The sequence below is a fragment of the Patagioenas fasciata genome, chromosome 6, assembly GCF_037038585.1.
Source record: "Patagioenas fasciata isolate bPatFas1 chromosome 6, bPatFas1.hap1, whole genome shotgun sequence".
NCBI classification, from domain to species: domain Eukaryota; kingdom Metazoa; phylum Chordata; class Aves; order Columbiformes; family Columbidae; genus Patagioenas; species Patagioenas fasciata.
In genome coordinates, this window is record NC_092525.1 from 12,820,622 (window position 1) to 12,848,416 (window position 27,795).

The 27,795-nt window shown below is 42.1% G+C and overlaps 1 protein-coding gene across 2 annotated transcripts; it reads left to right on the top strand.

Moving 5' to 3' along the window:
- The first annotated feature begins 958 nt into the window (after positions 1 to 958).
- Positions 959 to 27,088, top strand: DHX9 (DExH-box helicase 9). Of its 2 annotated transcripts, XM_065841688.2 has the most exons (27): positions 959 to 1,122; positions 2,977 to 3,117; positions 4,424 to 4,535; positions 4,835 to 4,947; positions 5,333 to 5,478; positions 8,768 to 8,814; positions 9,465 to 9,598; positions 10,134 to 10,223; positions 10,323 to 10,484; positions 11,831 to 11,908; positions 12,210 to 12,401; positions 12,903 to 13,044; positions 13,456 to 13,538; positions 14,717 to 14,873; positions 15,267 to 15,367; positions 16,140 to 16,353; positions 16,558 to 16,652; positions 16,799 to 16,872; positions 17,306 to 17,458; positions 18,686 to 18,846; positions 20,681 to 20,792; positions 21,448 to 21,609; positions 21,785 to 21,912; positions 22,855 to 23,084; positions 24,506 to 24,621; positions 25,770 to 25,970; positions 26,702 to 27,088. In XM_065841688.2, exons 1-27 carry the CDS (start codon positions 1,012 to 1,014, stop codon positions 26,934 to 26,936), a joined length of 3,690 nt encoding a protein of 1,229 aa, XP_065697760.2. In that variant the 5' UTR covers positions 959 to 1,011; the 3' UTR covers positions 26,937 to 27,088. The 2 variants fall into 2 exon arrangements, with proteins under 2 accessions (XP_065697760.2, XP_065697761.2); XM_065841689.2 differs by lacking the exons at positions 959 to 1,122; positions 2,977 to 3,117; positions 4,424 to 4,535; positions 4,835 to 4,947; positions 5,333 to 5,478 and adding an exon at positions 7,603 to 7,730.
- Positions 27,089 to 27,795: the final 707 nt, after the last annotated feature.

The window sequence follows — 27,795 nt, forward strand, 5'->3', positions numbered from 1 at the left end:
CTATATTGCGTTGCAGAATGTTGTCTTAAAAAGTAAAAGCTGCTTTTTGGCATCCTGGTCTTACGCCTCTCTACCAGCTTTGGCTCTTACTCACAGTAAATGTGTGTGACAAATGTGAGGTCCTGTGCCGCTGTTCCTGGACCTCCCACCTGCAAAAATGATGGTTTGGGTGTTTGTAAGGAGGAGAGAGATGGGGGAAACTGCAGAGAGGCACATGGCGAATTTTCCATATCACAACAACGTGGAAAATTCGAACTTCCTCTGGCTGTGTAACCACCGAACAAGAAATCATAGCATCATAGAATCCCAGAATGTCAGGGATTGGAAGGGACCTGTAAAGCTCATCCAGTGCAATCCCCCCATGGAGCAGGAACACCCAGCTGAGGTTCCACAGGAAGGTGTCCAGGCGGGTTTGAATGTCTGCAGAGAAGGAGACTCCACAACACCCCTGGGCAGCCTGGGCCAGGCTCTGCCACCCTCACCATGAAGAAGTTTCTTCTCAAATTTAAGCGGAACCTTTTGTGTTCCAGTTTGAACCCATTACCCCTTGTCCTATCACTGGTTGTCACCGAGAAGAGCCTGGCTCCATCCTCCTGACACTCACCCTTTGCATATTTATAAACATTAATGAGGTCACCCCTCAGACTCCTCCAAGATAAAGAGACTCAGTTCCTATAGAATAAAGGCTTCCTTTTCCCCTTCTTGAATTTGTCAGAGATTTAGGAGCTTTTTGTGACAGAGAAGAGGGTGACCCCATCCGGCGGTGCGGTGTGGCCACCACTGGCGGGACGGAGCAGCCCGTTTAAAAATAAATTTTCACACTAATTGTGACTGAGCGCCTTGGTGCAGGGCCCCGGCCAATAGTGTGTTGGGGAGGGGTGACTTTTCCCGCTCTGGGCCGAAGCGCGGCCCGGCCCGTCTGTCCCTCCGCGGCCGCCGTACCCGCGCATGCGCGGCCGGAGCTGTGAGGGGCGGTGTCGCTGGGCCTGTCCCGCCGCTCCGGCCGCGGCCATGGGGGACGTGAAGAACTACCTGTACGCCTGGTGCGGGAGGAGGAGGCTCACCCCGGCATACGAGATACGAGCAGGCGGAGGCCGGAACCGCCAGACCTTCCTCTGCGAGGTGCGGGGAGGGCCGGGGGGGCTCGGGTCTGCTGGGCCCGCTGGGCCCTTGGTGTGAGGGAGCGCCTGAGGGGGCCCCAGTGGCCTCGAGTTGCGCCAGTGGAGGTTTAGGTTCGATATCAGGAAAAACAATTATTCCCGGGAAAGGTTGTAAAGCACTGGAACAGCCTGCCCAGGGCAGTGGTGGAGTCACCATCCCTGGAGAGGTTTAAAAGGCACATAGATGAGATTCTGAACAACATGGGTTAGTGCCAGAGTTGGGTTATGGTTGGAGTCGGTGATCGTGAGTGTCTCTTCCAACCGAAATGATTCTGTAAGTAGTGAGAAGCTAGGTCACCTCACGGCCAAAGTGTCCTGGTTTCTTGTGCGCAGAGTAAATGCGCTTGGTGGGTTTGTGAGGGTAAGGCAGCCTGGTGTGAAGCTCTTATGATAACAAGGATTTGATTTCTTTAAGGGTGTTGTATGTATTTACACATTTCTTGCAGGTAAAATTGTTGGCAAGGGGTCCTGTGTGTCACCCTTGCAAAGAGCTTTGGTCCTCCACTGAACTTGCATTGAGATATAATAAAAAATTCCTGTTGGTTTGGCTGCTGGTCTGTGTGCCGCTGTAATATTGCTCTGCTCCTGGCTCCAGATACCGCACCTGTGCTTTGAATTGGGGTTGACTTTGACAAGGAGCTGATATGCAGCATGAGGCCGTGGGGTGAACAGACCGGGTCGTAAGCGATGCCATAGATGTGCGCTGAACACCTTGGGTTTGTCGGTACACCCTTCCTCCAACATGCATCTTCCCCACCTGTAACAAAACTGAGAAGCAGCAGTTTTAAAGGTGTTGGAACCAAAACTGGGTGTTGCTGGGGTGAGACGGTTGCACTGTTCTGTGCTGTGGATGTGGATGCCCCATCAGCGTTCGTAGAAACTTGAGATAAACAGTTCCATCTCCTTAAAACACAGTCTGGTACAGTGGTTGTGAGTCCAAGTGCCGGTCCTGCTTGGTTGAAGGTACCATAGTCCTGGTAGGCTGATATTTTGCTGGAAGCTCGTTGTGTTTTAGATTACTAGAAAAGTTTGTGTGTTGATGAGAAAGTGGGTGTTAAGCTCCATTCAGCACTGAAGGACAAATGCAGTCTGGCATTAATGGTGTACAAAATCCTGGAATGGTATGTGCAGGACTGCCTTTTTTTTTTAAGAACAACTAACTATGGTAAAAACCTGTTCACATGATCAGCAGAGTGAAGAGTGGAAATCAGAAGTGCCAGGACTGAAGCTGAAATGAAATGGAGTTGCTGATTGTAAATGTAAAAGAAGGACAGTAACAGTTTAAGATGAAGGGCAGTGGTTGCAGAAAAGCAGGTGTAAAACTTGGAATAAACTTCCTGTGATGGAGTTTTGTGGCAGGCTATTGGGCAAGCTAGCAGGATATAAAATTGCTGCTCCAAATCTTGTCTCTTGTCTTATGAAATACATTGTCTGTTTCTAACTGTAGTAATGTGGAGCTACAGTGGAGGGGACGTAAGCTGAGGGTTTGGGATTAAGGCTGAGGAAAGCAAACCTGGGCAGAGTTTCTGCTGTGTGTTGCTGTGGTCCCTTCCTACACTGAATCATTTGCTCCAACAAGGTTTTGGGAAACAGTTGCACTCTCTGAGAATGTACTGTGGGTGTTTTCTTTAATAGGGATAAATGAAATGTTCAAAACCTACAGAAATATATAGATACATATAATGATATGTAGCAATACGTAGTAATAATATTTCTTGCACTTATTAGCAACAGAAATTTGGTGTTTCAGTCAGTATTTTTGGTTTTCAAGACCCTTTCACTTGTACATGCCCTGGATCTGTGTTTTTATTTGCAGCTTCGAGTGGAAGGCTTTAACTACATTGGCATGGGCAGCTCCACAAACAAGAAAGACGCGCAAAGCAACGCTGCTCGGGATTTTGTCAATTACTTAGTTCGGGTGAATGAAATGAAGAAAGATGAAGTTCCTGCTTTTGGAGTAAGCTGCTCGTTCTCCTTACAAAAGACTCATGAAAATTTAATTGCATTGCTGGGCATCCAGTTGCGTTTCATCTCTGGAGTTCAGTCTGTCACCCCTGTGTGGTGAAGAAGACCGAATGTGCGGGACTTCTGTGTGCAGGGCTGAAAAACTGGAATAGGCCCGGTGAACACTGTAGGATGGCCTTGTTAAAAAAGCTGGGTCTTGGTCTGCATAACTGATGAGGCTGGAAAGAATTCAGAGTCCCTGTGAGGCACAGCGTGGCTTTAAAAGTGCTGGATACTCACACCTGACACTGGGAATTGTTTTAAATGCCTGTTATGATATATAATACTGTGTGCTCGAAACAACAACAAACTGAAGCAAAACAAACAAAACAAAATGCAAACCAACAACAGCAGCAAATCACAGACATCTCAAACCAGACCTTGAAAATTAGGCATTTTTCAGACTGTAGTTTCTTTCTCACATCTGTAACAGGATCGCTGCTTTTTAAGATGTTTGATGAACCATGCAAATATCAGCAGTGACCATCATGTAAAAGCTGAGAGGGGAGTAACTCTGTCTTTATAGCTGTTTTAGAGAACAGTAAATATAGCATGAAGCTACATGTTATACATTGGAAGAGTCTTTTTCTAATGCCTCATTAAGGATATATCTGCATAAAATACATCATTTGATTGGTGGAAGCAGTGTCCCTGCCTCCTTAGCCTAGGTGAAGCCTTATGGTAACAGAACCTATATTGTTTCTGATGTACCAGTCAGTTTTATGGCAATGCAGTGTGTTGCATGGCTGGATCCTAAAAAGGAATAGCATGTTCTGTATCTTGAATAAAGCAGAGGTGGTGTGATCAGTTAGCTAACCATCAACATCTCAAAATGGGAAGGATTCAAGCTGTAATGATTAATCATAATTTTGTCATTTCCCAAGAGTGTTTTCTTATACCCTTTTCTCTGCGTGCATAAAGTATGTTTGAGTTCCCTTGGTTATATGGTAGGGACCGGTATCTGTTATTTTATCCTGGATGCTGAAACAGTTGATTTTATGATTGCCGAACTACAATAAGTCACGGCTACTTGCTGGTTGGAAATCTTGTTATAGGACACATGCAAAAAACCAGATATTCAGCAATTATATTCCGTACAGTTTTTAAAAGGGTGTTACAATTGGGGGGTTACTGCTGGAGGTAACTATTGCACAATGATGCGTGATCACCTTAAACTGCCTGAAGAGTTTTTGAACTAAACAGTAAACCATTTTTTTCTATAGGAATGTGCTGACATTTCCCTTTGTTCTCTCTTGTAGCCAGCAGCTGGTGATACCCCTGATGGACATGAAACAGCTAAAGACATTACTGGTTCCACTTCTACCTTGGGTGGACCTCTTCCTCCGCATTTGATTATAGAGGCTGAAACAGGTAAGACTGTGGAAACTGTGATTTACATGTGTGTGGCTGTAGTGTACGTATATAGATTTGTGTCTGTGTGTATTGTTTGTGATTTGGTTTTTGTTTGTTTTCCCCAAATAGCATAATTCCACAGACAGAAGACAGTTAGAAGTCATTGTGGTTGTGAGGCAGGGGTGTGAGCGACTACATGAGATCTGAGGGGCTGGTCGTGTCCTGTTGAGACTGCCAAACGGTACTTCTCCATTGCTAAGAACATGTTTGGGGAGAGTTATTTTGATTTTGGTTGTTTTGTTTTTTCCACCTCGTAGGCAATGGTGCAGGTGCAGCACCCGGAAGTTGTGGCAATCGTGGTGCTGAGTGGGATCGGGGTGCAAATTTGAAAGATTACTATTCCAAGCGAGAGGAGCAAGAAGTGCAGGCAGTAAGTGATTCGATGCAGTTGTCCTTTACTTTTCTTCTTAAATAGGTATCTTTCGTTCCCTTTCATTTGTTATTAGCATTAATACTCAAGCTTGCAGTTTTCATCTGAGCTTTTGCTGTTGGTTTTAACTTAAGCAGCAAGATTTACCTACTGACTTTTAACAAAAATAAGCTAAGGACAAAATCAATCACTCTGGATGCTGTGAATATCTAATTGCATAGATGTTTTGTTGTAAAAACAAGGAAATTCTGAGGAATTTTTAGCATTTTCTGTCCTAACTATTTTATAGCATCTAGACAAGTTATTTCGAAGACTTGTAAGAACATTTAAAACTTGAAATCTGTTAGAAACCAGAAGATGATACTTTCTTTTTTTCCAATATTAGACCTCAGCGTCAGAAGTGGACTTAAACACTGATCTTCACGGGGGTTGGACCCTTGAAAATGCCAAGGCACGTCTGAACCAGTTTTTCCAAAAGGAGAAGATTCAGGAAGAATATAAATACACTGAAATGGGGCCTGATCACAACAGGTGTGGTAGTTTTAGTCACCTTCTGTTTATGAAGGGTTAGAAATATTTTTGGTGATAGCAGCTAATGGGATTTATTTGGTGCTCCGTAGTGCCAACTGAGAAGGCAGTGATCTTTACCAGGACTAACAACATCCCGAAATGTTGAAATGGGGGCGATGAGCCTTGGTGCCAACTTCTGAGTGACTCTGAAGAGATTTCTGTTGAATGTTTTTCTTGGATGTGCAGTTTTTGAAATTATCGTTGTGCTCGAGCGAGCTTTTCAGGTGTCAGTTTGGATGGAAAGAGTGCTCAATTGCTTGCAATAATTCTTTGTATGACTAGTTGCCTTCGTAGATTTTGAGGAAATCTTGAATATTCTTTCATTGGCTTATGCAGAAATGTGCTTAAAGGACTTTTTATTTATATTTTTATTATAATTAACTTTTTTTTTCTGGCAGCAGAATCTTCTACTGGAAAAATTAGTTTGGCAGAATCTTCCCAAAGGAGTTTTGAGGGTCTTAAATCTCAGTTAAACCAGTGGGGTATTACTCTTTTTTGACTTTCTACCCGTTCCATCAGAAAATTCACATATGCTTCTCCCAAATGAAAATAACACACAACAGATTGCGCATAAAGAATCGATGAGTTTGATTTATTTACCTCTGTTTGGAGTAGTCTTTACAAATCATCAAAACTTCAGGACATTGCATTATTTCTTCTGGAATATAATTATATTTTGTGGTCAGAAAAAATGGCCGCTGGATTCTTGGTCATTTTTTTTCTTTGGTTGGCTGGATTTTTTTGTGTTACATAAATATGTTTTGTAGGAGAAGTGTTTGGCGTTTTTTTTCTTATTACAGTCTACAGTAAGAGTCTCACTTGCAGGACTTCTGGTGTTCTTTTGTTAAGTCTTAAAAGCATTCAGAACATCTAAGATATGTGTATTAGCATCAAAAAGTTCTACATTTTCATTTGAAACCTATTTCGAAGTCACTCGTCTCCATTTATGTTTTCTAGCAGGGACATTTCTTTCCCTTATATGAGTAACATTAAAAAAAATAGTTTGTACAATACTAGGATTTTTAAATATGCCTGTTGCAGATGTAGTTCTTGAGCACTTCTTTTATTCTGCAACTTGCAGATTCATTTGTGCAGCTCATTTTGTTACGCCTTCTGGAGGTAAAAGCATTAAACCCCACGTATTTAGATACATGTAATCTTGAGCAGAATGAGATGGCTACAGATGACAGTATGTTTCTCAGCCCACTTGTTCCTCCTGAGAGCATTTCAGGGTTTCTTATTTACTACCCCTAGGAAAGCTTGTGTGAACTGCCCTGGATGGAATAGGTGTTAAACAATCCTAATGTGCTCCAGTATTCATTGAGAGAGGGCACATTACTAGATTTAATCCTTTTGGTATATATAACAGGAGAGGAATAATTGCAGGTGTTTTAGGAGTTTTGAGGATAGTTATATGGTTTGGATTCTTTTTAAGAAATATCAGTTGCCATGAATCTTACCACTATGATTTTTTTTTTCAAGTAGTGGTCTTTACAACAGAAGCGTCAGGGAGAAATGTATTTTTGTTGTTAATTAGTCATAGTCACATGGTGTAAGAACTTAGAATCGCAGAACCATTTTGGTTGGAAAAGACCCTAAAGGTCATGGAGTCAAACCATAACCCACCCTGCTCTGGGCAGCCTGTTCCAATGCCTGACAACCATTTCCAGGAGAAAAATTTTCCCAATTTCCAATCTAAACCTCCCCTGGCGCAACTTGAGGCTGTTTCCTATTGCGTGTTACTCGGGAGAAGAGACCAACACCCTCCAACATAATAGCTGGAACATTTGGATTCAGAAACTCTGTTTTATTAACGACAGGAGGGCATAAATTGCGATATAAATATGGCTCTCCTAGTACATGAAGAATGAACTAAGTATTAAGGGATGGGATGTGGCTTTTCTCTCTGGGGACTCCTTTGGTAGCGTGGGATGCCTGTGCCTCCATGTGTTCCTGCTGCAGGGGTGGCAGCAAGCGACCCCAGAGATCTGTGTGTGTCCTCACAGGGGCTGCCGAGGCTGCGCTGAACAATCACGCGGGATTCTGCTGCCAACTGATTTCTGGTGTTGCTGTTCTGCCCGTAGGTGGAGGAGAATGAGATTGAATGCTGACTGTAGGCCTGGCTGAGAAACATACTGTCATCGGTGCCTTAGTTGGCTGTTGTGTCCCTGAAAGCCAGTGGCCTTCGACCCATGAAGCCACTGTGCCCTAAGGTCAGTTCACTGCTAGTACAGGAAGGCGTTCAAACTTGAAATTTAAATCCCTCACTTAATAGTTTTTTGGGGTTTTTTGTTTGTTTGTTTTTTGTTCTCTTGTTTACAGCAAGAAACCAAGGGCACAGATGCCAGGCTCTACCTGCAGCTGTGCAAGAACCAAAGTGTAGTTGTCAAAGAAGATCTCAGTCTGATAAAGGCCATTCATATGTCTTGAATCACATTTGCCCATTTAAATCCTGCCTTATAAGCATTTGACTTTAATATCTAATCTGTGCAAATACATAGGCTTGTGATTCTTAAAAATGTGGGTCTTGGTTTCCAACATCCTTTGACATATGGCTTTCTCATTTTTTTAAGCCCGAATTAAAATACCAGTTGACCTTTAAAGGAATTGGTTACATGCCCACTGAGCAAACCATTATACTTTAGACTATATGCTGTTCCCGGAGTATGACAATAAGGGCTTCATGAAAATTCAAGTATTTTGTCGCTCCTGTGCAGATACGTTCAGTGGTCTTTGACAGAATGACCTGGTTTAGTTCTGTCTGTGCTCTGAGCTGCCCAAATGTGTGGCAAAAACCAGGCCAGCTATATTAAGTGTTGCATCTGAGTTAATAAACCCAGGCTACTGGTGGGTTACGTTAGTATAACGTGGGATACAGTTAATGGTACGCTGGGATGCATGTTAATGTTACATTAATGTGGTATCTGCTTTTTAATTGTTACCTTAAACTTAGACAGCTCAGAGCATGTTTCCTAATAATTCAGCATTAAAATTTGAAGTCGAACAGTGGCATTTCCAGGACTTTTCTTAAGAGATGTGCTGGTTCTATTGATGGCAAGGTTGTTACCTGCAAACTTGGGATTAAAGGGACTAAAAGTAGCAATATTTTACCTTGGCCATTGTTGATTGAGAGCCTCTGACTGAGGACACTGAGATCTTTGCCTAGAAAAACTGGAAAGAGTAGCTATTTTTGCAGTGTCAGTGTCAGCACTTGATAATTGTACCTTTGTGTTCTTTCTTTCTCTCACAGGAGCTTTATTGCAGAAATGAACATTTATGTGAAGCAGCTGGGCAGAAGTAAGCGTTCCTATTTATTTTTTATCTTAGCAAGAGATGGGTGTTGGTACAGAGGACTAGACCATACTCGTGGGTACAGACCTTTATAGTTCTGTGCTGGAGCCTCTTCCAGAGGTGAAGCTTCACATTTGTTTCCTGACGTGAATTTTTTTTCTGTGTGTTGTGCTTATCTCATGCTACTTCTTGACCATTACATGCTTCTGCTAATCTTTCTTCTCAGCACAAAGAAATGCTTGTGGGATGTGGTAGGTTTTATTTGTGGTAATTACTTGTCCATACGTCTGAGAAATTCAGGTGTCTGATACGTTCCCAGGCAATGGGCGGGCTGCCCATCCCATACCTGTTTATGTAGAGCTTGCTTGGAAATGCATACAATGTTGCTAAGTGGTATAGAATAATCATACTTTCTTAGACACTGGATGCAGAAAAAAACTTTACAGGAGCTCCCTGGGAAGTCAGTAAATAACATTACACAGCTAGCGAGTCAGCTGATGAAGGGACCTGCTTGGATTTTATGTCAGAACTCTGGATTTATCAAGGTCTGAGACTCCGGCCTGTGTAAACAATCACAAAGCCCATTTCAGTTAGTGTCTTCTGTGGAAGCTGTTTGCCTCCTCAGCGGCTACAGCTCTGAACTTTGTGTGCTGCAGGGATTTTCAGCCGCGAGCACGGATCCAACAAAAAGCTGGCAGCACAGTCCTGTGCCTGTTCCTTGGTTAGGCAGCTCTATCATCTTGGCGTCATAGAACCTTATTCTGGACAGACGAAGAAAAAGGGAGAATCGGTGAGTTTGGTAGAAAAGTCAGAAATATTCAACAGTTTATGAGTTAATAATAATTTTGATTCTTTAGACCAGCAACTGTTTCTGGCCTGGCTGGTGATTTGGATCAGAAGTATAACTTTGTGTCTATGTGAGTGGAGCAGTTTTACAGCATATTAAATGAAATAGGATTTGTAACAAATGCTTTTTCCAGTATCAGTTTTTTAGAATTTTAAAGATTTCTGTTTATGCACCATAGAATTCTTGGCTACTTGGTTTCTTTCTCTGGCATGCCAAGACTTTTATGGTATTTGGTCACAAGCTTGGTAATGTTTTCCTCCAAAATTAAACTCGGATACTTAAAAATGGTCTGTAGATTCTTCTTGGATCAAAAGTTCATGAAATGTTTCAAGAAGGTGAATTTTTAACTGTTGGTACTCCTTAACCTTGTTTGACTAGGAACTGTTTAACGGTTCAGTATCCTTCTAGCAGCCTGCAGTTCTGTTTTCCGTTGTCTTTCTTTTTGTGTATATCAACGTAGTTTTTAAACGTTTAATAGATGGAACCCTATGAGGTGTCGCTGTCTTCCGACTTAGAAAACCAGCTGCAAACCACTGTACGGGAACTGTCTCTGGAGACTGTGCCTTTGGTGAGTGTGTGTTTCAGATACTGCACTATTTAACATCAGGCCTGCTTATTTAATGCAGTAATGTGTCTTCCTTTCCCCACTTTGCTTTTGGATATATAGCCTGAAGATCCCAGTAAGCCAGTTCTGATTAACATTGGAAAGTTGGCCCATTTTGAACCATCACAGAGACAAAATCACATGGGAGTTGTTCCGTGGTCACCACCTCATTCCAACTGGAACCCTTGGACCAGCTGCAATATTGATGAGGGTCCTCTGGCAAACGTAAGCCTAAAAAACTGATTTGTTGTTTGCTTTCTCCATACTTCTGGAACGTCTAAATGCTTTTTCCCTCCAGGATTTAAAGTATGAGCTATTCCAAACGAGAAAACAGTCCACTGATAAAATGTCTTCCCTTCTTGACCTGGAGGAAGGGAGTCTTTGCATTGGTAGGAGTTCTTTGTATTTACTTCATGGTTTATTAGATTCTTGAGCAGCAGTGTCTCGGATGTCCCAGTTCTTGCCTTTGTTTCAGTTTTTTCCTGCTATTGTGCAGCCCATACCAAGTTTTAATTGAAATTACAAGGTAAGTTTGTGGGCATGTAATTTATAATTCACTAGTCCCTTTCCTGTATTTCCATGCTAGGACTTTTCTGGGAAGAGAAACTGCTCCAAGCCAGTGTCACTACACAATCAGCCTGCTTGCTCTTTTTGTTGTTTCTAGTCTCATTCACTGCTAAACAAATGAAAAGCAGCGATGAGGCGGGATAAAATGGGAGATAAGGGAAGAAATACTAGATTGCCAAGTTCAGAGGTGTAATGTGGCCACTGGTATTACCTGGTCAGGAAAGATTCTCAGGGCACGAACTCCAGTTTCTTACAACAGGGAGCCAGAGTGCTTACGACCAAGATAATAGTTTAATACTTATTTTGACTGCAGCTTTTTTCCATCAATGACATTCATTTAACTTCAGTCATTTTGTACTGATATAAAAAACGTGGAGCTGATGTAAATTTGTCTGTTGCTGCTCACAGCACATAATGACTGTATTTACAGACATTGCAAAGTGAGCTGGCTTCAAATCTCATTAGGATTTCTGTGTGCTAGTCATGGTGCTGCTAACTTATTTTCAGTAAAACCAATTAGCTGTTTGGTAACGAGTTGAAATTTCTTTAGACTTTTTTCTTAGTTGAAATACAAGACTTGCTCATACATTTCCCTCCCTGTGCGCTTTTCCCTTTTCAGCTCCTGTTCTGTGGGTGGTTACATGCTTTCGTTATCTGATGCCGTACATTAAAAACTCCTGTCTGAATGATCAATCACTGGAGTATCTCCTTGGCTTACTGCTGAATAGAGTGTTTCTCAAGCAGCTGAAGTATTTAAACAATCTTTTTCAGTGTTATGGATCTTTCTGAGAAAATTCTTTGAGGATGGCCATTTAATTTTAATATGCTGGAGCAAAGGAAATAGAATAGCTCATTGGCAGAACCGATTTCAGGGAGTTACATACGACATGATCCTTTACCGATATTTGGAATCATTATCTTGGTGTGACTGATTTTATATTGAATAAATTACATAGGTAAGCAGAGGAGTCAAAAAGCCTCTGAACAATGTCTTGTCTTTCCAGCTCACTCCAGAGCAAATAAGCATGGATTTGAAAAACGATTTCATGTACCGTTTGGAGCAGGATGAAGAATTACAAAGGGTGAGTTCGCTTCCTGTAACTTGTCATGCTTGCGCTAGTCTGTTGATGTTCCAAAAGAGGTTGAACATGCCACACAAAGTGTGTAAGACTGGATTTCAGTAGTAATATGCCACAAGTTTTCGGAAGTACTGGGTGGGTATGGGGATATGTAGGACAAATCATAGTTTATATTTTCTCCTTAGGCAGTTTTTCTTTTGTGTGAGTGAAACCTGTGTAGAAGAGTGAGACAAAGTACAGATGTGGAGCAGAGTAGGTTGATTTGGGGAGATTTTTAGAAATGCGCTGGATTTTTTTTTTCCAGATCCAACAAGAGAGAGAGACCTTACCCGTGAAGGATTTTGAAAGCGAAATTCTGGATGCGATCCGTCACAACTCTGTCATTGTAATCCGCGGTGCCACCGGTTGCGGCAAAACCACACAGGTGCCACAGTACATCCTGGATGAATTCATCAGGACCAACAGAGCTGCGGAGTGCAACATCGTGGTGACGCAGGTGAGGAACACAGTACAAAGGCAAACACTTAACTTTTGGGATGGGATCCTAGAAATCACCTCTTACGATGTGTTAAGAAACCTGATTATCATTGCAGGGAATTGTTCGTAGAAGTATCTCCTCAGTAGAACATGTAGGAGAAACCTCAGCAGCAGGTGTATTTTCATTCAGAGTGTTATTCTATCCTGTATGTACAGTTGGGATAATCTGGCTTGCAGCTTGACCAGGTGAAAACTTTTTGGCAGGTTGAGGGGGAACAATTTGGCAAATGCCACCTGGTAGTTCCCGTATATCCTTATATCCCTTCTCCTGTAATTTTCTGTGTGGAAATAACCATTTCAGAAGAAAAAAGCCTGCTCTTGTACTGTTTAATGACCACCCTGTAAAGAAATCTTAGGAAAGGACATGTATAACTTCTATGAATTACTTTCTTGTTTTCGGTGGTGTTCTGATAAACTTACACTTCACGATTACGTTAGAGAAACCTTTTTCATCCCCCAGCCTCGGAGGATTAGCGCAGTTTCTGTAGCAGAGCGTGTGGCATATGAGAGAGGAGAACAACCTGGACAAAGCTGCGGGTACAGCGTGCGGTTTGAATCTGTGCTTCCTCGGCCCCATGCCAGTGTGATGTTCTGCACTGTAGGTCTGTATTGTTATTAACAACATTTTTTTTCCATAGAATAAGTTTTCTGACATACAGTTGTGCAGAGAAAGTTTCAGATTGTTGTTCAGAAATATGATAATAGCAATCTAATACCACACAGAAATAATCTGAAGAGGTAAAATGGCCATAATTGATTGTCCTTAGGAGACAGAAGGGGAAGCAGTATTGGTAGGAAGGAAGAGTCTTTTTAGTAATAATATTTTACACCCTCCCCATTGCTTGTACAATTGAAAGCGTGTCAGCTGGAGTTGGGGCTGTAAAAGATGCTGGACAGTCTGCACGCTTCTTAGTTTTTAAACCGGTGCACCTGTTGTTGATGAACTGAGGCAGTGACAGGTGGAAAGCTGAGCTGTTACCTACATGAACATTTTACTCCTGTGTCTCTTTAAGGTGTTTTCCTGAGAAAGGTGGAGGCTGGGATCCGCGGCATTAGTCACGTCATTGTTGATGAGGTCCACGAGAGAGACATTAACGTGAGTGAGCTGGTGACGATGATCCTATTCCTCTGCGTGCTTCTGTTCTGTTTCACTTTTGCATGTGCGAACAGCTGGAAGGAAACTGCCTTTTACTAGTTGCCATATATGTGAGTTTTCGATCTTCAATAAGATTTTTAGAAATCCTTCTCTTAATTACTCCTTACCTGATTTAAGGAGCAAGGACTTGTGCTTACTTGCTGCCCTGACACTTTTGCCTGTTGGGATTATCCTGGTCCTCTCTGCAAAATAGAACATCACGGTATGAGCACTTCTTGTCCAAATGTGGGAGCATGTTGAATGTCACTTTTATTTTGGAGTGCTTTTTCTACTGACAGTGTTGTATTACTGTAATAGCAGTGGTTTTTACAGAAGCTGCCATCTCAATAGTGACAGATTTCAATTTGGTTTTGACACACGGAAAAACGCAACAAGTTGAAAATAGAATTGGGGGAGGGATTGTGTGTAACTTAAGAAATGGGAAACGTTTTTCTCCCCCTGATTCTTCTCTATAGTTTTCAGCTTTGCCACACCAAGCATGAAACTGTGAAGTTCTGACATGATGTTTAAACTTGTTTTGGCAGAATTTATGGACTCACTTAGATGGAATTGCAATGCAGATTTTTCTGATCTCTTCATTTAAGTTTTTATTAACGATGTAAAATGCAAGTTTTCAAAGTTTGAATGAGATTGGAAATTTATCTGTTGAACTAAGGGCACACCTAACTGCATGGCAAAAATAAATAAACGTCACGTTTAGATAGAACTGTAAAACTTCACATACAATTGCTGAGTCGTTCCTATTTATTTTATTAACTGTGGCTACTTTATATGTAAACCAATTTTAAAAAGACCTTGTGTTGTAATGTATTGTTAGGAAGGGAGCAAATTATTTTTGAATTATTTTCTTTAGTTTGTTTCATTCTGATAAAAGAATAACTTTTCTGTACACTGGAAATCCTAAAATTCACTTATCCCAGGAATTGCAGTCATTTGCAAATCACAGCACTGACGACTGTTTCTGGTTGCAGAATATCGTTGTGATGATTGTTACTCTTGCCCAGCAAAGCTCCTGCTCAGTAAATGGATATGTCTGTGTAATTCTTTCTGATCTCTTGGGAAGTTGTTGCTTCTTATGGATAGGAAATTAATGACGCTTTTATTCTCTTTTTATGCAGACTGACTTTCTCTTGGTGGTGCTGAGAGATGTGGTTCAGACATATCCAGAAATCAGGGTTATCATCATGTCTGCCACCATCGATACGAGTATGTTTTGTGAATACTTCTTCAACTGCCCGATTGTTGAGGTCTTCGGTAGAACCTACCCTGTCCAAGGTAAATCACTGAATTTGCAGGAACTGCTTTATTTATCAGTTATACACTTTAAGATTATGGGCTCAGCTGTGGTATTTCAGATCAGTTGCCTGTGATATTAGGAGTAGTGGAAATAGCTTTAAATCTGTATTTAAAAAAAAAAGGCAAACAAAAAACCAAACAATAAAAGATTATGTGGAAGTATATCAAATAGAGGAATAACCATAGGAATAGTGTGGGAAAAATTCTCATCCACTGGCTGACAGCCAAGGAGTTTTCTCCAATCTTGGTTTCATACTCTGAAACATCACGATTATACCAGGAGAATCTTGAGAGATGATAAAAAGAATTGTGTTCCCTCACACGGGCTTCTAGCGGTCAGCCTCGGAAACCAATGCTTGTCTGTCCTCGCAGATTATTTTCTGGAAGATTGCATTCAAATGACTCAGTTCATTCCGCCACCAAAGGAAAAGAAGAAGAAAGAGAAGGATGAAGAAAGTGGTGAAGATGATGATGTATGTTTGACTTCTTTAACGTGCTTCTTAGGACTAGCTCAAGTGTAATTCATTGTTGAACTTAAACATTTTTGGCAGCTTTCATATATTTTAATATCAGAGATTGCTGTTAACTTCAGAAACAACTGGATTTTCTCATTGCCCTTGTAAACTGAATAATTTCTTTTTTTACTGAAGCTAAAATTCTGATGTTTTGTCAGCCTCTCTCTCTTTGAAGATACAACCGAAATGCTTTTAAAAGAAGAAATAGGTACAGAAATACATGATAGATTTTCAGGGAGAAAATTTATATTCTCTCCCTTCTTCTTTTGCAGTTGATATTTTCAGTGCTTACATACAGTGTCAAGAAAATACCACTTCCATGATGCAGCTTTTAATTTGTAGGTCTGAAACTGCTATTTAGGTCAGTTTTGTAAATTTTTAAAAATGATCAGTGTTTTTTGAGAGAAGCATTTTCTTCTGGTTCTCATGATGTTATCTTCATCATTTGAATGGAAGTTAAATTCATTTGATAGCTTTCTGCTGCAAATTTTTATTGAGTTATAACTCAATGCAATGAAATGATAATTCCATTTTTGTATTAGAAATCTGGGGAAGCAGAGCTTGAACTGCTTTTTGTGAGTCCTTCTATGAGCTGTGCTTGAGATGGTTTTTGCCATCCACATATCTCATTTTCCTATTTGCCTGGCCAGCCAGTCTCCACAGGTTGAATAGGTTCATTTATATGATTTCTTTCATGGTTTGTTTTTCTGTTGCTGTTTTTTTTTTGTAGGCCAATTGCAACCTGATTTGCAGCGATGAATATGGTCCAGAAACAAAGCACTCCATGGCTCAGCTGAATGAGAAAGAAACTTCTTTTGAACTCATTGAGGCGCTGCTAATTTATATCAAGACCCTGAATGTCCCAGGAGCTGTACTTGTTTTCTTGCCTGGCTGGAACTTGATATACACATTGCAGAAGCATCTAGAAATGAATCCACGCTTTGGTACAAGACACTGTCTTCTATTACGTTTCATCTGCTTTTCCAAAGGAAACTACAGATTGTGTAAAGCTGAGAGTTGGCTGAGTGGTTTAGAGAGCTGGATTGATTTGCTGTGAGAATGAATGAGTAGAAATTTATGATATGGTGCAAAGAAGAAATGAGATTTATGTAGTAGTAGTTACCTGCCTTCTTGTGTTCATGTTGTAGGAGGCCGCCAGTATAGAATTTTACCTCTGCATTCGCAAATTCCTCTGGAAGAGCAGCGTCGGGTGTTCGATCCTGTGCCTCATGGAGTAACCAAAGTACGAGAGCCTTCTCTGTGCCGAGTGTCTATTTTTGTTCTGCTTTTGTGGAATGTACTGCTGACAGCTTATGTAGCTTATCTTGCAGTCCATCCTTAACTTTCCCAGACCAAATATATTTCACTATGCATTTCCTGTTTTTATAGGTTATTTTATCTACCAGCATCGCGGAGACCAGCATTACCATCAATGATGTCGTCTATGTTATAGACTCTTGCAAGTGAGTTCATGAAATAGCTTCTCTGTGTGTATTTGAAATGTTGCCTTCCAAACGAATATTAGAAGCACTCAGTGTATGGCTGATGGAAAATAGGAAGAGTATCGTATTGTAGTCTGTTACAGATCTTGTCTTGTTCTCTGAGCAAATTACACATAGAAATCTCATTAGTCGCATGAGAATTTGAAGCTTTTGAGACAGTGATGGAAACTTCATCCTGTGTGTAGCTTGGGGAGGTGCTTTATGAAGAGTGTGATACTTCACCTTCCATACAGCTGGCTAATCAGCCAAAGCTTAGCTAGTCCAACAGGTGGTTTGCTTTATTAAAAGGAGTATGGCTTCAAGGAATACAATAAGAACTGATTTGGCAGGACTTAAGATGAAGCACGTCTGAACTTAAGGTTGTTTTCTGTTTGTTTTTTTTTTCCTGTAACAGACAAAAAGTGAAGCTGTTCACTGCTCATAATAACATGACAAACTATGCCACAGTCTGGGCATCGAAAACTAATTTGGAGCAGCGGAAAGGAAGAGCCGGACGTGTGCGTGCTGGGTTTTGTTTCCATTTGTGCAGCAGAGCTCGCTTTGAAAGGTGAGGCTGTGCTGTTTGGAAATAAAATAGTGTCAGAGACTTCTCCCAGAACTGTTGTCCACTACTTCAGATGAAACTGGGGAAAAAGCTTCAGAAAGCGCAGAGAGGAGATGCATGAAGTCAGCTCATGCTGGAATATCTCAGTTCTTTGTAATGAGTTTTGTAATCGGGATAAGGCTCTAGTCTGCCTTCAGCCCTTCTGGGCACCTGGCATCTGCACATTACAGGTAATTTTGTCATCAAAACACGGAAGAGCAGGGAAGACAGATGTTACTTTTCCCTCCATTCCCATTTTGTGGCCAGGAAGCCCCTTCGTGCTGCTGCACTGCTGCTCTAGCACCTTCCCTGCTGCTGAAGCTTCTCCTCTTCTATCTGCCAAGCTGTTTCTTGGTTGCTAGAGCCGTGGAGATCTTTTTGCTGGTTGCAGAAGTCTAAACAGCTGTGACACTCTGTGACTGATCTGTCTCATGAAAGTTTCAGCACCCCTTTCTCAGATAGCAATTGGAGCATAGCTGCATTTTGATGTTCAGCTTTTTGTGACCTCTGAAAGCATCAAAAACTTCCCTTAAATTGCTCAGATATATTTTGATCTGCAGTCTAGTAAAGTGGAGTGATTTTTATTAAGGATTTTTGACAGTGAACTCATTTTAAGCTGCTAAAGTAATCATGGGAATTTATGACCTGAAGGTTGCCTTCCCTCAGAGAGTATAAAAGCAAAATACACCAGCTCTGTGGTGCTTAGGATGGAAAGAGCGTTTGTGAACTTGTGCAGGGAATCTTTTGAGAGATACCATCTTAAGTCTGGTGCCAGCTGAATCTGGATATCCGTTCAAGGTGCTTTGACACCTTTTTCTAGCCGTGTGCTGCTCAGTGCAGTCATTCCTAGGGGTCCCTGTTTCAACCAGCAAGCTGAAGGATCACTAACGATACTGTGCTAACAACTTCAGCCATGCAGACACTAAATGCAGTCAGGTCGTGCTGGAAACCACGCCAGGCAGTGGTGATGTGAGGGCTCTTCCCTCTGTGCATTTACACTGTGAATTTTCCCTGACATGAGAAGATAAAAACTGGCAGGAGAGCCTGAGTGACAGGAGCAGAATGAGAGTTGGTGGGTTGGCTGGGAGGCAGTTTTTGCTTTGGAGGACGGTAGTTTGTGCTGATGGGATGACATGATGGTGATCAAAGCCTACGGTCAGAAAAACATGGGCTTTTTCATTCTCATTCCAGACTTCAAACTCATATGACACCTGAAATGTTTCGAACACCGCTCCATGAAATTGCTTTGAGCATCAAATTGCTGCGGCTGGGAGGAATTGGTCAATTTTTGGCCAAAGCAATAGAACCGCCACCTTTGGATGCAGTGATTGAAGCAGAACGCACACTAAGAGGTATCGTCATTTATCCACAAGATAGAGTTTTAATTAAGCTGCCTCCAAGCGATTTCCCACATATAATTTTCGCTTACAAACTGCGTTATCATCTCTGGTTAGGCTGTTTGTGTGGTAGCGTGCTGGCTGAAACAGCAAGGTGTTTCCTGGCTTCAGCGTGGGGGTGGCAGCATCTTCTGCAGCTGAAGAAATACTTGAATTCCCAAGTGGAGTCTCCTTCCTTTTAGAAACTTGAGCCTTCGAACTTTAAGCTTGTTTTGTTATTTTACCCAGTAACCGATTCTGGCTTCCAGTTTCCTGTTTTCCAGCTGTGGCACTGCTGTGTGTGTCTCGGGCATTTACAAAACTTCTATAAAAGTACTGAAAAAGAGAGTGTAGTATATTGTATAATTACTGCTTTGTACAGTTTGCTGACCCAAGATCTCAATATTTTGTCAAGTAGTTAAATCTGCAGTTTATGAGCATGCAAGCACTGGTATCCTCCTAAAACAGGAGAAACTGAGGTGGGGTTTAAGCTGTCTTCAAGGAACTAACTAGAATGTAAGAGAAATGAAGCAGGGAGGAACGCTAAATGTATGCTTTAGATTTAAACTTCAGCACGCTTTGCAACTATCACTAAATAAGCACTTCTTAGAATTTCTAAGAACTAGAGTATCTATTTGATTGTTGATTTTTACGAAGAAACTTGTGTGATGAGCCTACATTGCTTGTCTACAGAAAGGAGACCAAAATGAAAAACACAGCTAGGGATAGGTATTCAAGTTTAATGGCTTTCTGATCCAAAAATTGTCAGTGCTTTTCTTACACTGCAGATAAGAAATGCAAAGCCAGTGCAGAGGGCAATATTTTCAGCTTTACCACCAAATAGATGTTTCTGGAGGTGCCTTCATCTCCTGCATGACCTGTGATTTTTTTCAATGCATGTGTCCTGCTAGTATGTTTTTAGGATCATGAGACATAATATTATTCAAAATATTATTTATTTATGCTCTTGAATTCAATAGGTACCAGGAGAAATGGATTTGATTCTGGCTAAGGAGTCCTTTATGTATTTGCTTTCCCATTTAATTGCTGAGGCTACAAAGGTTTTTTTTAACGTAAAGCTTTTAGTTATGCTCAAGTTTCCCAAAGTAGTCTGTAAACAGAGTACATGAACTGTAAGTTTGCATTTTTCATTTAGATCTTAAAAGGGCTTTTAAAGATCACACTCTCATTGTTTTTCTTTGTTCTATGAAGCAGCGTGTAGTGGCTATGGCCAAATGGCTCGAAAGAAGGAGCCTTGTGAGACCCTTCAGTCTGTTCAGCAAACACCCACATGTGCGACTTTATTATTGACAGTGGTTTGGTGGCTTTGAGGATGAGCTCAGGTGATGATTTTTAGGTAACAGAAGGAGAGAAAGGCAGGCAAAGCCTCATGGAATTGAGAGTTTGTGGTGTCCTTTATTTGGATGAACGGAGGGTTCTGTGATTTGGCAGGGCTGCTCTGATTTTCCCGAGGGAGAAATTACATTAATCAGGGACTTGAAAAAGTTTAATAGTGTAATAGTGGTTTGTACAGAAGCAAGCGGGAAAGAAATGGAAAAATATGTATGTGAATTAAACAGTAATTACTTTAACTGTGGAGGAGGTAGTAAAACATCTGTAAAGCTAAAGTAAATTTTGGTTTTTTGACCTCAGACCGGTTTTGAAAAACATGTTGGCAATATTGTAAACAACATTAAACTTAAATATCAGTGGGGTTCTATTTAAACACAATTTTTCAAATTCTCCATTTTTTACCTAAAGTTTTCAGGGGTTGGCTGACTGTCCCTACTAATGAGAGATCTTGTTTCAGAGCTCGATGCCCTGGATTCCAATGAAGAGTTGACCCCTCTTGGAAGGATCCTGGCCAAGCTTCCCATTGAACCTCGTCTGGGCAAGATGATGATAATGGGCTGTATTTTTTAGTAAGTTTAATGGTCTCAGTGGTCAGTTCCTGAGCCTCTAGACATGCATGCTACAAGAAGAAAAACCAGCACATCTAGATGAGCAATAAACAACTGGGGACAGGAAACTGAATATTCATGAGTGCGGAGGATAAATAACTTCTCGTAAAGGGAATAAAGCAGCCCTGAAATTCAGAGTAACTGAAAGGGACCAGCGTAGGCTGAATATTTCTGAATTAAGAGCGGGACTCCACGTGCTGAAGTGCAGCAGTGAGCTGGAGGTGGGGACATGTGAAATTTGAGACCCCGATAAGAAGAAAAATGAATTCACACATTTTGTTTCAGCAGAAATAAGGAACTGTTTGTAATTGTTGTGCCTGTAGGGTCCTTCCCACCCCAAGGAGGTGGTGGAAAGGGCTGTGTGTGCATGGGGGAACGGGAGGGAGGAGAGACAAAGGGCTTGTGCGCACTTGCTGTTGTGAAACGTTGGCTGATTTAACTTCCACTTCCTGGTAAGTATTTCTGTGATGTTGGACATACAAGGGCCAAATTCCTAGGGTTTGTAACCTCAGTCACTAAGTTTTTACTCTGATCAACAGCCTGTAGCAGCAATACTGTGAGTAAACCCGATTCTGATCACTTTTGTGTTTTGTTTTGGTTTTTTTTTTTTCCCCAGTGTGGGAGATGCTGTTTGTACCATCTCTGCAGCCACCTGTTTCCCTGAACCTTTCATCAGCGAAGGCAAACGCCTGGGTTACATCCACAGGAATTTTGCTGGGAGCAGGTTTTCAGATCACGTTGCTTTGCTCTCCGTCTTCCAAGCCTGGGATGATGCAAGGTATATTGTCTTGTTGCAAAATCAGATTAAAAATTATGGGTAACACAGGGTTGAACAATTTTGGGACCAAGCTAGGTATGTCCACAGCTGCTATGACAGCTCAACTGTTACACTTTTCCTTTCTTTGCACAGGCTTCTAATTCAGTCTGGGATTTTATTTTTTGTTTTGTTTTAGAATGGGTGGCGAAGAAGCAGAAAAAAGGTTTTGTGAACACAAAAGACTCAGCATGGCTACTCTCAGAATGACTTGGGAAGCAAAAGTCCAGCTGAAAGATATACTTATGAATTCTGGCTTCCCTGAAGGTGATTCTGCTTGGACATAGTAATGTAATGATTGTATTTTTTATTCTGAGATGAGAAATAGATAAACAAGATAATCTGTGATGGATACTCAAGCACAAAGACCTATAGGGGGTTTGCCATAAAGCTGTTTTGCTTTTACAGCTGTGTTCAGATGGAATTGTAGTGCTGTCTCATTCTCTCATGGTTGTCTAAACCTGAGAAGTTGTGATGGCTGTAGTGCAACACAGGGAGATTTTGGAGGCTGAGGTTAGGGCTGCAGGATTAAAAATCTATTAAGTCCTTAGAGAATTACCTCCGTGATTTTCTTTCTCCTTCACTTGTTACGTCTCCAAAATCGTAACGTTGACCAGGTTCTGAATTTGCCTAATGTTCCTGAGGGGCTTGCTGAGTTAAATGACATGGTTGGCTGGATTCAGCAGATGTTCATCTCCCCCTCCTTTTTTTTGTTTGTTTTATTTTTAAAAATTCCTCTTTTTTTTCCTCCTCATTCTGCTGGGATCATTGCTGCATTTATCCTTAACTTTATTTCTGGGCAAGATGACCTGAAAACAAGCCACCAGAGACTCAGGGGAGGTTTGTAACCAATAAACTAATGAAAACATCCATTCTGACCTCCCCCAAAGATCTGTCTCCAAAACAAATGACAGGAAACACACTGTGGTACAGCACATTCTGGGCAAACCCCTCTCTCCTTGTTTTAGAAAAGCCTTGGGAGAGAAAAATCCCTCTTTTGGTAGTATTTTTCAGCTTTTTGCTCTCCATGAATAAATTGAAAATTGAATGTAGAGCAGAAATGCTTTGAGTGCAGAGGTCATTTGAGAACAGAGGCACGTCTACCAGTTGATTGAATCAGAAAACACATTGATCCAGGATCCTAAACAACTGCTGTGCTGTCCTGCGTGACCCGTGGATTCGAGCCAGTCTTCTCTTCTCTGTCAACAGAATGTTTGATGACTCAACCGTTTAACAACACCGGCCCAGATAATAATCTGGATGTTGTAATCTCCCTGCTGGCTTTCGGGGTCTACCCCAATGTCTGCTACCACAAGGAGAAGAGGAAAATTCTTACCACCGAGGGGCACAACGCCCTCATCCACAAGTCGTCTGTCAACTGCCCATTCAGCAGCCAGGACATCAAGTATCCATCGCCTTTTTTCGTTTTTGGGGAAAAGGTAAAGGCTTCGAATTCGTTCTTGATCACGTGCTGCCAGGTTGTCTAGGAGGCTCTTTTTGGTAGAGAAGCCGTAAGAAGAAAACGACACAGTGCAATATTTAGCATGGCTTTGGGGGTTTTTGTTTGTTGGGTTTTGTTTTTCAGAAAACGAACCTAATGTGATCATGGTGTCACTCAGCCTTCCAGTAACTTCCAGCCAACCAAATTCAATAGGAGCAGAGCTGCACAGAAAGTTCTTGTGAGTTCTGTGAAAACAGCCATGTCATAGAGAAAGATCTAAAGAAATTCCTTTAGGAGCTCTACTGTACTGATTAGGGACTAGAGAATTTTTGCCCTTATCACTTCTGCTACTTAGGAATCCAGAGAGAAAACAGGAATATGTAATACGGCAATGGTGTGCTCCATTTCAGGCATGTGGGTAGTTTGTCATCTCCTGAGGACAACTCCCATTTCCTAAACACCTCATAAAACCCCTGAGGTGCCTTCCTGAGGGTCCCCACAGCCTTTGAGAATAAACATCCAACTTGCAGAGCCCCTTTCTGTCAGAAGAGCCTTTTAAGGCCTCACAGCAGAGGCGATGCTGTAGGGCTTTCATTTTTGCCACCTCATCTGCACTGAATTACAGAATTACAGTTTATTAGTCCAGAATTACAGTTTATTTATGCCGTTTTTTATTTTCCTCAGTCCTTTTTGCTGACATGCAACTTTAGTAATGGCAGATAAACCACTTCATTGGTAGTAAATGCACGTACAACAGATTCTGCCCATTGCGCTGATGTGTGAAAGAAAGGAGGGAGAGAGGAAGCTGTCAGGGCATGAGGCTGAAATCCCAAGTTGTGCTCTTCGATTCCTCTTTAAAACAAAGGGCAGCAGCCCAAATAGTCACTGCCATCATCTCTGCCCGGCTCAGACAGCTTCTTGTCGTCCAAGTGCTCATTTCAACTACAAGCTTAAGATCTTGTTTCTATAAAACGACAAAATGGTTGTAAGAACGTGTAGCAACTTCTGAATTTGCACGTGTGGGTCCCTACTAAAGAAGCAACGTGAGCTTTTAATTGCAACCTCAGCAATGCAGAAGGTGAGAAGATAATTCAGCTCCACATAATTACAGACACGCAGTCATGGAAAGATGAATATTTTTAAGTGATGGGTGTTTTTCTGGTGTTTTTTTTTATACCAGCCAGTGCTGATACAGTCTGTAAACACCTGTCCAGTGTTCAATTTTGTATGCACATGTGCTCTTGTAATTTCCTAACACTATACCTAAATTTTTTGGTGGGGGGGGGTTTTGTTTGTTTGGGTGTAGAGTTTTTTTGTTGTTTTTTTGTTTTTTACAAAATTCTCTGGTTTCAGTGGCCAAAGGAAGGCATAGGGATGTATTTTCCATTTCAAGAGTCGTAATTCCTCTCCTACCTGCAGATTCGAACACGAGCCATCTCGGCCAAAGCAATGACCTTGGTGAGCCCGCTGCAGCTGCTCCTCTTCGCCTCCAAGAAAGTCCTGTCGGATGGGGAGCTCATTCTGGTGGATGACTGGTACGGACACCTCCTCGGTGCTTGGAATTTTTCTGCAAAAACTGCTGGGTTTTTTCGCGCTTTACCCAGAAGGTGAAGAAGAGGTACCATGTGTTTTGGGCCTCCTCTTCAGACAGAGGCTGAGGAAACCTTTTTTTTGAGTCTCAAAAAGGCTCAGGATTTGTTGGTTGCCTCTGGCAGTGTACATTTTATGACCATGACCAAATACCATCTGGATGCCTTTTTTTCTTTTACCTCCTTGGTCAGTGAAATGGAGAATTGCTTAAACTTAGTTCACTAATATTTTTGAGGGTGGCCTGGAGCTTTCAAAATCTGGAGGAGCCTCATGTTTTTAGTTTACTCTGTATCTTTCTGTTTAGATGTTAGGGGTTATATATTGGTGTTGTTCTGAGTATTTTAGATCTCAGGAGCAAATTTGAAGAGAAGAATAGTTATGTTTTAACAATCTGGAATATTGTGTCCAGTTGTGGCCTCTCAGTTCCAGAAGGACAGGGAACTGCTGGAGAGAGTCCAGCGCAGGGCAACAAAGATGCTGAAGGGAGTGGAGCATCTCCTGTGTGAGGAAAGGCTGAGGGAGCTGGGGCTCTGGAGCTGGAGAAGAGGAGGCTGAGGGGTGATGCATTCATGGTGATCAATATGGAAAGGGTGAGTGTCAGGAGGATGGAGCCAGGCTCTTCTTGGTGACAACCAATGATAGGACAAGGGGTAATGGGTATAAACTGGAACACAAGAGGTTCCACTTAAATTTGAGAAGAAACTTCTTCTCAGTGAGGGTGACAGAGCCTGGACCAAGCTGCCCAGGGAGGTTGTGGAGTCTCCTTCTCTGCAGACATTCAAACCCGCCTGGACACCTTCCTGTGTAACCTCAGCTGGGTGTTCCTGCTCCATGGGGGGATTGCACTGGATGAGCTTTCGAGGTCCCTTCTAATCCCTGACATTCTGTGAGTGTCAAATTTTAGGGATTTTGCAAATTTGCCTCCTGAATTTCACCTCCCTTTGTTGACAAATCAGAATTTCAAAGATGAAAATATAGATTACTGGCTTGGTAAGTGCAGCACTCATTGAAAAATCGCTATATAGAATGCATTTCGTAACAGGTTCTCTTCTAGAAGTTGTTATACATTTATATAAGCTTCTTTGTGCTCTAGGATCAAGCTGAAGATGCCGCACAACGCGGCCGCCTGCATCACTGCCCTGCGTGCGGCCATGGAGGCTCTCGTTGTGGAGGTGACCAAAGACCCTGAGATCGTTCGGCAGCTGGACCCAGCGAAGGAGCAAATGCTGGACATGATCCGTCAGCTCTCCAGGCCATCAGCCGCCGGCGTCCGCCTGATGGCTGCCAATGCCAGGTGAGCTGGAGCTAAAACCACCAGGAGAATGTTGTCCCGTGTGGACAGGAGCTTCAGGCTCTCGTTTTGAAGTCAATAGTCTGAGCATGCCTAAAATTGCCCTGGTCAAAGTCGGATGTAGGCAGGTCACTGCCTGTTTCCACAGGAAGGAATAAAAGCTGTCATCGCCTCTCCCAAAACACAATGGTTTTTAAAGAAAAGATAAGCCAAATTTATTTTTGGCAAGCATATTCATCTCTGTCTCTGGGAATAAATATTTGGCTGTGCTCGCACCCCTCTGTTGTGCCTTGTTTTCATGTCTTGCTGCTGAAGCAAAGAGAAATGAAAACACCTGTGAGCTGTTAGTAAATCAAGGAACAAAATGAAGAACAGCTTTAGTGTATGCTTCACTGTGCTTTGTGGGGAGCAAAATAAATAGGAATGGGACACTCTATGCATTTGTGTGAGCTGGAGAAGCGGGATTGAGGGGAAACTTTCTATCCCAGGTGTAGACCTGGCTCAGATTTAGAGGAGGAGCTGCTTACATGGCGCAGCAGGCTATTCCCAGCTTTTCTTACTGAAGTGGAAAAGGTGCAAAAGCGCAACTGTAATTCAAAGATTGTATTCTGTTAACAGAAAACAGCGGCATCTTAACTGAGTGTCTTGGCAATTCATTCTTCCTGTAGCATTTTTTAAAAAATGGGAATCCATAAGGTTGCATCAAGTACAGATGTAATGTTTCTCTTTGCCAGGTTCGGCGATGGCCCTCGCCCCCCCAAAATGCCTCGCTATGACAACGGGGGCTGGGGGGGTTACCCACGGGGCTCCGGCTACCGAGGCGGAGGCTACGGCGGCTACGGCTGGCGCTCGGGAGGCAGAGGATACCAAGGTAGCCCGGGGGGCGGTTATTATCGAGGAAGAGGCTACCGAGGAGCAGGCGGTGGCTACGGAGGAGGCTGCGGGGATCCGGGCAGGGGGAGGTGGTAGTTACAGGTCAGGTTTCTCTCCCAACGTGCTGTTTCCAGCCTGTTTGCTGTTTCAGTTCCTTAGTACAGGTACGGCTTTGTAATATATCGTGCCTGTAAAGAGTTTACTGCAAGGTGTATGATTTTCTTCGTAATAAAGAGTTTGTTTTTAAAGACGCTGCAAGCTGTCTGTTGTTAGTTTTGGTTGTAGGAGGTATAAGGCATTGTGAGGAGACCTTTCCACTGTCGAAAACCATTCTCCGCCAAACAAATTTCAAATTACAGAGCTTGGACTCAGTGGGGATTTTTTTCTTTTATGCTGATCCGAATCATGCAGGAACATAGAATTCCTTTTTCAAGACTGATGTGACGCTGCTTGGCTCTGTGGAACCATCTCAGAAGCGATGCCCTTCATCGCTTACACTGCTCCTCTAAAATAGTCACGCTTTGTTCCCGCAAATAATGCGAGAGCACGATTCTTAACCAGGACTGCTTTTGAGCTATGATTTGTAAAGACAAAGGTGAAATATAGGAGAACACAACACTAAAGTCCAATAACAATGTACTTAGTTAACAGGGGTAAGTTTACAGCCTCGTATTCTCCTGGGTAAAGCGGCCGCTTCATTTCCACTGTGCTGACTTCCTAAAGCCGAGTTCAAATTACCACGTTGCTGAAACGGAGTGTCCATAGAAAAACCTTTCACCCACATGGGAAACAGGGAGCACCGCTTCCTACATTTGAGCAAACTGGGGGAAAAAGAGGCAAAAAGTAAAGTTTCAAATTTAAGAACAGTTTAAAAATCTTCTGGCCTGTCCTGTTTCCTGCAGTCAGTTGGTTTTGCAAAGAACTTTTTAGATACCAGGACTGTAGTTTGGAATTC

Coding starts and splice junctions, on each gene's coding strand:
- DHX9 (XM_065841688.2), top strand. CDS start 1,012: ATGGGGGACGTGAAGAACTACCTGTACGCCTGGTGCGGGAGGAGGAGG. Junction 4,536..4,834: donor GATTATAGAGGCTGAAACAG/GTAAGACTGTGG, acceptor TCCACCTCGTAG/GCAATGGTGCAGGTGCAGCA. Junction 13,539..14,716: donor TCCACGAGAGAGACATTAAC/GTGAGTGAGCTG, acceptor CTTTTTATGCAG/ACTGACTTTCTCTTGGTGGT.